This window comes from Haemaphysalis longicornis, unplaced genomic scaffold (genome assembly GCF_048455015.1).
Source record: "Haemaphysalis longicornis isolate Haplotype H1 unplaced genomic scaffold, Haemaphysalis longicornis Haplotype H1 scaffold_12, whole genome shotgun sequence".
Classification (NCBI taxonomy): domain Eukaryota; kingdom Metazoa; phylum Arthropoda; class Arachnida; order Ixodida; family Ixodidae; genus Haemaphysalis; species Haemaphysalis longicornis.
In genome coordinates this window covers 28,160,442-28,173,235 of record NW_027526225.1, presented here as the reverse complement: position 1 = coordinate 28,173,235, position 12,794 = coordinate 28,160,442, and the positions used below count along the sequence as shown (strand labels likewise).

Genomic DNA, 12,794 nt, shown 5'->3' with positions numbered 1-12,794 from the left:
AATCGTTAATAAATTTGTTGAGTAAAACACAGCTTCATTGATTCAGCACGTGCATTTATGCCGTAGGATGTAAGAAAAAAGAACAATCTTTGCCCGGAGTGCTTGTAGCAAAATTCGACGTTGAAGCCGTGACGGGATTACAAAAAAGCATGAAAGCCAGAAAGCGAGTTGGTTAGTGCACGTGTTGCATACAGCCCATGTTCAGCAGCAACAGCTATTTTTTTAAAGGAGCCTTGAATAGAGAACACAAGTTTGGTTCATTCAAAAGATTGCCTCGTTAGAATCATGCTGACACCAGTTTTAACGTAAACTTCGCTCAAATAAGCTACATAATTAGGAAAAAAGGGAATGGCCATGCGACCCACTAGCTTATTTCCCGCAACAGAACCTATGATGTCATACCAGGCAGCTCTGCGATTGGCGGAGACCAGAAAAAGCAAGCGCAAATTGGTCACAGCTTATAAGCTTGCCGAACGAGCTATTTGCGCTTAAATTTAGGGCACATTCTTTTGAAAGCCCTAAAAATGGTGGAACAAACAGTGGAAGTCACGAAAGCACACGTAAACATAGCAGTACCGATGCGTATGCTGCTGTTGGTACTGCGCGCACTATGCTTGGTTTAGCTGCACAGGACTGTGGTGCTTTGGGGTTGTTTCAGACGACACTGGCCAATTGACGCAAGCAACAGTGTCTTACGTGACCATATTTGTCGACCGAGCACTATGTTTCACGAACGATTATTTTCGCCATGGACAAAAACAAGCCAGGTTTAAATACGGTCGCAAACAAACCAAAGGCACAAAACGGCTTACTGCGGTGTGGTGGTGCCCTCTTTGTTCCCTAACGGTAAATAAGGCCCTGTGATGTCATTGCAGACCACAAAAACGCACGATAGACCACGAAAACGCACGATTTAGCGAGAAAAACAAAATTTTAACCTAAATTGATTAATTTCTCAGTGAATAAAGCATCGTTTGCATTCGGACAAGTGCTGGAAACACTATAAAACACGAAATCTTTCGAATAACATCTTTCCACTATCTGTATGTAGTGCTGATAAGCAACCGTCTTTGGCATCATGAACACAAGTTGAGGGGGGGGGGGGGGGGGGGGGATTCACTTGCGTTCTTATCACATTGTCTGGTGGCATCCGTTCATAGACATTAAGAAATGCAGTCGTGCTCCCTCAAAACACAAACACAAAGGAAGTTAAAAGCCTTGCTCACAGTTTGTAAGATCCTGCAGCAGCAACTGATGTGGAAAAAAAAGACGAAATAAACTGCGCTTAAGTTTTTTAAGAGGCGTTCCTTTGAGTGATGATGAACAAATAATGACTGAGAGGTAGTTTGTGATGTGGCTGGATTCGCGCATGTTTTGTTTATAGTGTGGTACTTTTTATAACATGGAAATATGTTATAAGCAGCCTAAGCATAGAATTCTATGGAGACGTTGCCGGACCAAATCGTACAGTTCAAATTATCTATAAATTCGAATTATTGGAGCTCGAACTAACGAGCTTTCACTGTATTTTGCTCCATGAAGGAGGTGAAGTCTGCTCATTGGGCAATCCCTGAAGGATCCTGTCTTCTAAGACTGTTAGGTGGAGATTCTGAGGGTTCTCAGCAGTGCTCCTATTTTTGGGTGCAGGTCATATCGGAGTTTCTGAACGACCGGGACAGCATCACCAGTGACGACATCGGCTGCTGGAAGACTCCCCGTGTGAAGGAGTTTGAGGTGATTCTGTCACTTGCTCACTTTTGGTGAGCATAACATAACCGGGCAGGTTGTCTTTTTTTTTTTTTTTTTTTTTCCCCATGCAGTGCTGTTGAAACCAGTGCACTTGGCTAGCTGCTGCTGAATGAAACTAAACCTAAAATGGAGAACCAAACTCTTGCGTCACTGCATTCTCTTTGACATGCCACAGAAGAGCACACAATGCATACAAAGGAATGAAATGGACAGCTCGATTCTGGAGTGTTATCAAGTCTCACTAGATGACCTTGTGGCTTAAGGCTGCAAGCCTTCTGGCACCACAAGATGGCAAGTGAATGCACATAAGTGAAAGGGTATTGCGAGGTATTACAAGGTGCTGGCACTACAAATTAGGCTGGTCAGGTCTGCTTACTTTCTTTTAAGCAGGCACACTGGTCTTAAAACAACTTCTTTAAATTTTCAAGTAAACTTTGTGAGACTGCTCAGTCTTGGTGTCTTTTTCCCACTGATTTCGAATAAGCCATTGTTTTTTTCAGTTGGTCAATTATTTCCCGAGATAAACAGAGATAATTAGCCATTTTTGGAGGAACGATAGACAAAACAGTGTTGGCCATAAAACTGTAATCTTTGCATTTTCCAATGCTATGAACCCTGGTGAATGCAATAAGAGAATCGGTTTCTTAATGCATCGCCTGGAACTAATTTTGCAGCTCATTAAACTTTGGTGGCACCAATGGCGAGGAACCATTTTGAGTGCCCATTTCGAACACCAAAATTTAATGAGCTGTAAAATTAATTCCAAGTGATGCATAAAAAAAACTGCTTCGATTACTGCATTGAGCAACGTTCATAGTATTGGAAAATATAAAGATTACAATTTTATGGCCAACACTGTTTTGTCTATTGTTCCTCCAAAAATGGCTAATCATCTAAAATTATCTCAGGAACTAATTGTCCAACTGAAAAAATAATGTCATGTTCGAAATCACTAGGAAGAAAGGATCAAGTCTGGCAAGTTTCACAAAGTTTACTAGAAAATTAAAAGAAGTTGTTTTAAGACCAGTGTCCCCCCCTTAATACGCAGCCTGTAAAAACCCTGCTTTGGAAATGAAGCAGCACAGCCGTCACTAAAGTGGCTGTGAGTGATGGCTCTGGTTAAAGTGCTGGAAGCAGTAGTGCCTTCGAAGTGGTCAAGTATAAAGATGTCATCTACGTTGCATAGAGACAAGGCTTCATTCAAACTTTCCTAGCCTTTTAGCACAGAAGAAAAGCAGAAGTCTCTCCTGCAGGTAGGCATGCTCTTTGGTTGTTTAAGTAGCTCCACACGTTTCAGCCGTGTGTGGGTTATCAGTGACAATAGCTGTCTGATGATTACCGTAACTCCCGCCCACAAACTTTTTGTGGCCAAAAGCGAGCTGTATCGTTTACACAGCAATATGCAGACTGCCCATTTTTTAAAAATTCTGATACAGCTACGGGTAATTGTAAAGTGGTGATGGCAAGAAGTCAGGCCAAACACACAGGGGAAATGGGCATGGAAGCGCCTCCCCAAATTTGCAGGGGGGGGTGTGATTGTATGTGGCATACGAACAGCGCCTATGATTAAATAATGAGTGCCGATAATTATGCCGCTGTCTGGAACAACTGACCAACGTTATGTGGCTTTGATGTCTGCTCTCACCACCAGCCACTTTGCTGCGTTTCCGAAGGTAAAGAAATAAAATCAACACAACAATAAGGAAAAAAAAGAATGCTGGCAGTAATATAAGAACAAACTGGAACCCGTACAAAAACTTTGAGGTAGCTACGGGGTTTTCAGGTCGTGTGATGTGCATACGGACAGTATAGCGTCACGTTTACACAACTAATTTCTGCCCCACTACGGTAGCCAACCGTTTTTTTGGACTCCGAAAATTCGGACTTGCTGCATATTTCGGACTTACCCGAGGAACCGCCACTTGTCCCACAGGAGTAATGACTCGTGGATTTTTCATACTTCTCTTTTATTCGGACTATTTTTTCTTCCCCTCCAGGTCCAAAAAATCAGCCGGCTACTGTACATGTATACTATATATAACCCACCATATAAAACTCTGTCTTTTGTGTGAACTAGAGGGCGTATACTTCACAAAAACTAGTTGGCTGTCCCTTGTAACTTGTCCGTGGGGGGGAAAAAAGCATGTTAGCGCATCGGCAATGCAGCGAAGCTAGACATGGCAAGAGTAAGGGTTAGCTCACTTTGTAACGATACTTGCACAGTATAAAAACATCTTCAAAAACTTTGTGAGTACTTGATAAGAGCAGTGCTTTGTGAGTCAGAGTGAATTGCTGACTCTTTGTGTACACCCCTGATTTCAAGTGGACTTACAGCTTTGCTCGATTTGAAGGAACTGGCCTTTGGTAGCTCACTGAGCAGTATTGCAGTCGCGAAAGATGTTTTTTTTTAACGGAGCAAGTGCAAGAAATGTGGCATAAGTTTCTAATTTCGTGCTGCAGTGATGTGATATTGCTTGTATTCACTGGTGAGGCGCGCATGCAGGCAACCGTGTGAGTGCGCTGTCACTGGTTACGCCGAGGCCCCGCGGGATGGCGGTACTTTTCCGTCCTAGGCACGTGACTGTGTTGCACTCTACCTCACTGAATGCACAGTATTCCCTCGAGTTCAATGTGAGTGCGATTAATAACATCTCTGTTGACGCCACCGTTGAGAATCAGGTTGAAATAGAGTAGACGACGCACGCCGGTGTGTGTGTTTTTGTTTTGTTTTTTTTTCCTCGATGTGCGGGCACAGTGGCCCAAGCCGCGCCATGTCTGTGGTGCATCAGCCATGTCTGCGGCCGTTTCCAGTGTTGCCAAGCGAAGGAATTGACAGCTAAGCTTTTCAACGAATACCACCTATAGGCAGGAGTGACACAGTAGAGGCCAGCCCTAAAAACACAGTTCGGAACAAGAGGCCCTACTGCTCAATCATGATACTTGGTGGAGGTCTCGGTGGGCAGAGGTCTCGGTGTCCCACAGGCAACGTTCTGTGGCGTCGTAGAGAAGTCGCCAGAGAAGTGTGGCTGCGGAGTCGCCACTGCATCGTCCGTTTTCCTTAATATCTCCGTTGCTTGTGAAATGTTTGAGGCAAAATAGTCATCACTCCCATATCGGGACAAAGCAGTTGTTCTAACGAACCAGGCTCGTATTTCGCCTTCCTGATCCCTTTGACAGCACCGCTGTCTGCTGCTCTGTCCCCCTCCCTTCCCAACAGTACTTGATGTCCCTCAAGTTGAACTGGCGGCATGAAGATAGCCGGGAGAAGCTGTTCCCGCTGCTGACCCGCTGGCGCCTCGAGCACGGCCCCTGCAAGGAGCTGGAAACCCTGAAGCCGGTCAGGTGAGGGTCTCCACTGGACCACGTAGGCTCTCCCTTTGTCGAAGAGGGTGCCGCACATGTGGGAAAGTGCGCACACCTGCCTGCATGCCAGCCTGCATTTCAGCAGTGCCACGTGCTGGCTCATTATTCTGACAGAATGCGCAGAGAGATACGAGAAGCGGGAGCAAGATTGTGTCAGCACACCCTCCATCGCCCTTACGGAGAAAGAAATCAGTTGTTTAGGTAGCTAGCAGGATCCACGTGCGGATGAGCGTCCGATATGTGGTGGACTGTTGGTGCTGGTCTGCTTTAGCTGTGCCGATTACTGTGTTTAGATTGCGCGGCATTTTGTTTTTGTTTTTGTTTGTAAAACATTTTTTTGTTAAGTCTAGCGTCACGTGTCACCCTCCTTTTTCCTATTTATTGCTGTCCAGCAATAATAAAACTTCAGTTGTTGGTCATCGCTGTGTTTGTCTACTCCTCTATTGTCCCTTTTTTCACGCTGTTAATCTCAGAAATATGTACCGACTGGCCCGCCTACAATCCGTGTAATCCAGGGTGGCAATGTTTGCAGTCGAATGACGTTGGTGGCTAGGTGTCACCTGTCGCGGTGGCACAGTGGCTAAGACCTTGTGCTGCAGAGCCCAAGGATGTTGTACGTTCGATCCCGGCCATAGTGGCTGCTTCTCTGACGGAGGCTAACGAGAAAACGCCGTGTTTCAAGATTTGGGCACGCGTTTATGAAACCCGGGAGGTGGAAAATTAATCCAAAGGCCTCCACGGACCTCATAGCACGTAGCTTCGGCTCGCTAAACCCCTGAACTGAAATCTATCGATATGGGGATGCACTGCTTTTTCGGGGATTCCGATGTATCGGGTGTGGCGTGCGCGCCACATTTATTTGCCGAGGTGTCTTTCTCGTTGGTGGACGATCGCAGAATCTCCCGGTACTGAACGAAGTGAAAGAGATGGCAGTGGCAGGTTTCTGCTGCGTACACCCTGTTGTGCACAAATACTACCCAGTGGTTGAAGTTGCATTCGTCGTCTGAGGCACTCAAAAGGACGTCAGACTCTCGTTCAAATGCAAACGTGGTCTCATTCATCTGTGCTCTCCTAACTAGGGCAAGCAAGTGTTTGGGAATGTCTTGTGAACGTCTTGTTCCAGCTTGGTTCAAAGGGGCATTGTAGCCACTGGCATTGCTGAGGCAAGCCACCTGTTTTAAACATTGAGGATGTTCATAAGGTCTCAGAATTAGCACTTGCCTGTGTCTGTTTCCTTCCCATGGCCATCTTTATTCTCCGCTTCCCATCATGGTTTCGAATCGCGGTAGCCAGCCTAGGGACATGCCCGCGGTCAGGAAACTTTTCTTTTTTCAATTTCTCTTCTGGTTTTGGCAATACAAACTGAACAAGGCTGGGCAGTGTTGCGATACGAGATTCTTTTGAGTACTGACATGGTTTGGTACTTTTTTAAGCCCGCAGTAAGGTAATGTCCTTCACTTACTGTAGCCAGTATCACCCTGGATTTCTTTTATACCAGACAATGTGCCTGTAGTCTTGCAGGACATTTTTTACTTGGTTATATGTATTCATTTGTGCGTGTTATTCAAATAGCGAAATCCGTTGCTTCACCACTGATAAAGAGTGACACTGCTCTCTCTCTCTCTCTCTCTCTCTCTCTCTCTCTCCTCTCTCTCTCTCTCTCTCTCTCTCTCTCCTCTCTCTCTCTCTCTCTCTCTCTCTCTCTCTCTCTCTCTCTCTCTCTCTCTCTCTCTCTCTCTCTCTCTCTCTCTCTCTCTCTCTCTCTCTCTCTCTCTCTCTCTCTCTCTCTCTCTCTCTCTCTCTCTCTCTCTCCTCTCTCTCTCTCTCTCTCTCTCTCTCTCTCTCTCTCTCCCCCTTATGTTTTTACTGTTTTAGGATTGTGAAAGAACGAGTGCGGAGGGGTGCCGACTTCTACGAGGTCGAGTGGCTGGCCAGTGAGCGTGAGTTGTTGCAAGCCTCTGTTTCTGCACCTGTGCTCTGCAATGTTGCATGTGAAGCTCAGTGGAGTCGTAGGTAACGGGGCTTACCTTTTGCGTCAGGTTACTTGCAACGAATAACTGAGAGCCACACTCGCGTTACTTCTTGGTGCACAAGTCACCTTTTTTTTCTCTCTCTCTCTCTCTTCATAAATTGGAGGCAGTGAAACTTAAGGGGGGACATGGCTCTTTAAACAGCTCCTTTTAATTTTTAAGTAATCTCTGTGAAACTGGTCAACCTTGCTGCTTTTTTTCCACTGATTTGAGATGTGCCATTATTTTTTGAGCTAGTCAATTGGTTCCCAAGATAACTAGAGGTAATCAGTCATTTTTGGAAGGAACAATAGATAAAGCAATGTTGGTCATAAAACTGCAATCTTTACATTTTCCAATACTATGAACCCTGGTAAGTGCAATAAGAGAATCATTTTTTTTTTTATGCACCGCTTGGAACTAATTTTACAGCTCATTACACTTTGCTCTCTGAAATCGGCATTCAAAATAGTTTCTTGCCACTGCTACCAGCGAAGTGTAATGAGCTGTAAAATTAGTTCCAAGCAGTGCCACTGACATGACACTGACTGGCATGGCTATGCCAGCAGTGCGTTGAGGGATGTGTAGAAACTTTAAGGTAGGTCACAACCTTCGAAAAAAAAAATTTGCAAGTGTAGCCCAAACGTTACAATTGTATTTTTGGCTTGTAAAACTTATACAGTTAGAAACTTTAAAATGATAAAATTGCTGAAAATGTCTAGCAAAGAATTTATATAAATCAAAATGCGCGAAAATATGCATTTTGTGCGAACAGTCATAACTACAAAATGGTAGGTACGATTCAAACGCGACGTGGCAGGAAGGTAAAGAAGACAATAGCCTGTGCAACTAACCTTCACGAATATCATATCTTTAAGCTAAGTTGCCTAATCATAAAAAGACTGAAAAATTTTAATATCCGGCACGTTTGGGTTTCACAAAACTGGCCATAATATAAAAAGTTCCCAATATTTTTCAGTAATTCTGCTTCATTGCATAGTCCTATATATAAAGCAACAGCACGGCAGTTTTCGTACTAAAATAATTACTAGAAGCAACGTTATCACTCTTCGCGTAACTGATGGATGCAAAAAATCAAGTTTTCAGAAAAATGGCTTTGAAGGTTTAGACGTATTGTACATATAATGAAAAACAGTCGATGCGGCTAAAATCCACCAGGCTCATAGCTTGCTCCCTCCTTGTAACCGGCACGATCTCCTTTTGACCGAGCTGAAGCGCACATATTTTTTTTTTTTTTTTTTGCCGCTTTTGCGTCTTACAGTTGACTCACATGCGGCCTTCGTCATACGGTGACAGTCAGTGGTCAGGCACGCCATTCTCGTACTATAACTGTAACTGCAGACTATAAATACTATAACTGTCTCCTTGCAAGGCTAGAACTAAATCCACGAGCTTAAAACGGCATACGAAAAAGCACGGACAAGCAGACACAAACGCAAGGCAACGCAAATACGCGCAACATGAACAAGAGCGTACCACCCACTGCCTTTTGTGGAAATTTGAAATAAATTGGATGTACAATATGCCGCAAAATGTGCCCAAAAGCTTAGAGTGTACCTAAGTAAATTAGCATTACGTAATGTACATACGAAGAAACATTTATGACGATATGGCACATGCTGCGGAATCGGAAACCTTCAGTTTCGGTTTCGGATGCGTCTCGGAGGGGTTAAAAGATAGCATTCTTGTCTTGCCTTAGCATTTGTGTTGACACTCAGCGCTTTTCTATTCATGCCTCAAGTGTTTACCATTGTAACCAGGCTGTCCGTTGCCCTTCCCAAAACTCTGCAGTATGGCCAGAGTCAACGCCGCCCAACACGTTGGAGCCCCAGGCTTTGTTCGAAGGCGTCTTCCCAGACCTAGTCAAAGGCTTTAATGACGAGCAACTCAGCCAGAAACGCAGCAAGAAGAAAGTCACAACCAAAGATGACGGTGAGCTGATCCTCTGGCTCCTGAACGCTCTCATTATTTAATGCTGCAACTTTCAGAAGGAACTGTTTTGGTGCACTTTATGAAGATTGAAGCTCCTCGCAATGTGTAGCTGCTCATTTCGAAGTGGCATTTGCACTGACATAATCGCAAATTTTTGTAAATTTGTTTTGTTTTGCGGCTCCAAATCTAATATGAGCAGTTTTTTTTTTTTAATTCACTACCCTCCTTTGGCATGCTTCAGTCTTAAATCAGATGCTGGTAGTGGTGCCTTCCTGTGATTAAGTGAGAGAGATGCGATGGATATTATTTTTAATGCTGTAGTGTTTAAGAAAATTTATGATGCAACAGGTGTTACAAAGCACTTTAAATGAAGCTCTATTTAGCTGAAAACTTGTCAGTGCCCGTGTAACTTTGTGACATTTCTTTCGACAGGGAGCAACGGTGACATCCGGGCGCACTTTAAGGTTGTCGCCTTAGGAAAGCAGCGGCCGCTGATCAAGGATGAAGAAAAGGGGGAGAATGTTGAAAGGCCCACAAGGGAGAAAGTGGACACCTCTCCGGCAAAGGCCCGGCCGACAGGCAAGAGCCGCACAGTGGTGACGAGGACCCGCAAGCCAAAAATAGCTCCTCCCCCCGAGACGATGGCGACCTTGGATCGTTACTACAAGAAATCACCAAGGTTTGATACAAAGTCTTCCGAGAGTCCCACTGATTCGTCTTCGGAGGATTTCGACGTGCCGCTTTCGGAGAGAATTGCGAGAAACGCGTCCGACGGAATGTCTTCGACAGAGTTGAAAAGCCCTGCACAAAGAACTGACCTGGACAGCGCAAGGAGCTTGCCAAGGTCCACTGATGTTGTCGAGTCGGACTCTCGTTTGGATGAAGCATCCCTGATTTCGGTGCAGGAGGCCCATGCTAGTGGACAAAAGGAGCCCGAGGATGGACCCAGTTCTAGTATTTCAACAAGCTTGCCTGAGCCAACAGAATTGAAAGCCCTGCCGTCACAGTCTATTGAAGTGTTCAAGGCAGATGCTTTGGATGAAGAGTCTTTGATTTTGCTGGGAGAAGCTGCAGCTATCGCAGAAAAGCAGCCAGACAAAAAATCCCTGTCGTTAGACTCGACCAAAGGAGAGCCTGCTTCACCTGTACGAGGAACCTCTCACCTGAAGGGCTTCACAAACACAACACTGTCCGGGGTTTTGCAGGACTGTGGTGCGAAACTTGCTGCTTCGGAGCCGTCCGGTGGTGACTCCGGGGGTTGTGCAGCTTCCGATGATTCTAGAAAGCCTTCGTGGCCCGCGAGCTTTAACCTCTCCTTGTCGGATTCACTTGTGCAAGAGCTCATGACGCCAATGCAGGTCAGCGACGGACAAGTCGGGGGGGTTTCGGCCGGCGGATCGAGGGAGACGGACGTTGGCTGTACACCACCGAAACGCCGGAATGTATCACCCAGCTCATCTTCTAAACGAACTCCGCAAAGTCTGGCAGACTCTGGAGAAACGTCAGGTCAGCGGAGTTGCGGCAGGCGTCGCCTTTCCTTTGAGCCCGCGACGTCGACACCTGTGACGGCGTTCAGGAATGTAGAGGTTAAAGTTGAACGGTTGACGGGAGATGTGGTGGCTTCGGTGGAAATGAAAGTAGCGACGTCTCCTGGAAGTTTGAGATCGGATAGCTATGACCCATCAAAGTCGCTCTTTTGCTTCGAGGAAGAGTCTCAAGGGCCATTGAAGAAGGGTGAAACGTCGGTCATTGTGATATCGGATAACGATGATTGATGAATCGGTGGTGTGTGTTTGTCGGTCATGTCTGAGGTAGAGTGTTTTGTGACAATTGTTAGTACCATTTTTAATTGGAGGCTCTAGAGTCTGTTATGTGGGTCTTTTTAGTACTCTCGCCTATTGTTCTAGAAAGCTTATTTTACGAATATTTTTTAGCGTTCTATTTTTTTTATGCACCCTTATAATCGCTGCATTCATCTGCACTGACGGCTACTGCTGCAGTCTGATTTATAGTCTGATTTATTTTTATCTCATTGGGATGAAGGGGAGTTTTTAGGCTTTGATAAGTGAAATAATGCCTCCGTAGTTGGGTTTTCCAGACGAGGACTTTGTCAAAGCAGAGCTGCTGACTAACGGAACAGATCTGACTGATCTTAAGTCTATGTTACGTGGTTCCACTGTAGTTAGGTCTTCCCAAATGTCAATACAAATTTGAATTGCCTACCGCATTAGTTAGTGTCTCAAACTTGATGGGCTAGGATAACTCTGTCAGCAGTTGCGCTCGATTATGCCCGAAACATTTTTTTTACTGGTGTCTGGTTTTGCGTTTCTTGTAACCACAGCAGACAGCTGCACGGTGCGAATGAAAGATTGCTTGTGCAGGATATGAGTCTCCTTTGCTAAGCAAACTGATTGCTCTTTAGCATAGCTAAAGGGTGGTACATTCCGAGCATTGTTTGGTTAGTTGGAAATTGTGCGCGCAATTTTCGGGCCCTGTGTTATCGCCAGCTTGCATTGTGAAGGAGGGCAAGGCAGTACGAATTTCATTGCATAAATGCCTCCCTCCTAGAAATAAATATAAAACACTGCTCTGAAATAACCTGCCGTAGTGGGTGGTAACTGCAGTAGGCTTGTGGGAAGCTTTTGATAAACTGTTGCTATACCTTCCCATTTTTGCTAGTGGCATTGAAACTGCCACTATCAAGCCCTATAATCATGGGATGGCTAGCGTTGCTCGAGCATTTTTCAATGAAAGCAGCAAAATTGAGAAAAAGAGGAATGCCCAAAGGCATGAAGTGCAGATATTGTCAGGAGATTTTTCGGATCACTTTTTGTGGGCTTCTAATAGCCTGCGAGTGAGTTTGTGCTAAGTTGTTCTTCCGAAACATTTTGTCCGTCCATGTTCAGATTGAAAATTGCACTAGATTTAGAATGGCCCTTACGCCAAAGACTTGTTACTTTTTTGTGTGCCGAGTCCCAAGATGTCAGCCACTGCCGTTGGTTTCCTGAAAGGCAACACCAAGTCTGGCCAGAACTTACCTCTGAAATCCTTGCGTTGGTGATAGCAGCCGGTTTTCCGGGAAGGGGGGGTTCGGTGTAGGGAAACGGACTTCCACAAGACCTACTACTAGCTGGGAGCATTTGTTCCGCCTTTGGTGCTTTTGCCATATGCTGGCAACTTCCTATATGCTGGTTTGGCCTTCAGACAAGTGTTCCTAAAGTTTCAGAGGCATTCATGTCATTACAAAGTGAACATAGTGATCTTTGTTCACACTGGTGTAGTTATCCTCCAAACGGTGATTATTCATTTTGTGTGCATGGTTGGGCTTCTACACATCTTTTGCCAGCTGGACCACTAATATAATACTTCCGGTGTTGATAAGCACATGAACGCATCTGCATTTTGCTGCAACCATCTAATTGTGCAACTGTTGTTCCTATCAAGACTTGGCCACTTGAAATGTCTCCGTGTGCTTTAAAATTCTCACTATGGTGTTTTATAATATAGTCACCTGCTTTCTTGTGTAATGCAAATATTGGGTGCTTGTGTGTGCGGTGGCTGTTTCGTAAGTGATCCCACTTTCTTCAGCAGTGAAATTTCAGGTAACGTAAGCGCTTTTTTTTTGCTTTTTGTGCACCATGCAAATAAAGCCACGAGAATTATTGTTATTCACTATTCCGGAGAACAAGTGAAACTGGCCTTTGAAATGTCTTTTCAACT

At 45.0% G+C, this 12,794-nt stretch overlaps 1 protein-coding gene across 1 annotated transcript in view; it reads left to right on the top strand.

Annotated features, from left to right (window-relative positions):
* Gen (XPG-like endonuclease) overlaps positions 1-12,743 on the top strand; it is a 56,168-nt gene extending 43,425 nt beyond the window's left edge. The window contains exons 8-12 of the mRNA XM_077693097.1: positions 1,648-1,734; positions 4,967-5,091; positions 6,988-7,052; positions 8,934-9,074; positions 9,507-12,743. Of these exons, the coding sequence (XP_077549223.1) occupies positions 1,648-1,734; positions 4,967-5,091; positions 6,988-7,052; positions 8,934-9,074; positions 9,507-10,849 (1,761 nt within the window). The 3' untranslated portion in view covers positions 10,850-12,743. The remainder of the gene's footprint in view (positions 1-1,647; positions 1,735-4,966; positions 5,092-6,987; positions 7,053-8,933; positions 9,075-9,506) is intronic.
* The last annotated feature ends 51 nt before the right edge of the window (positions 12,744-12,794 follow it).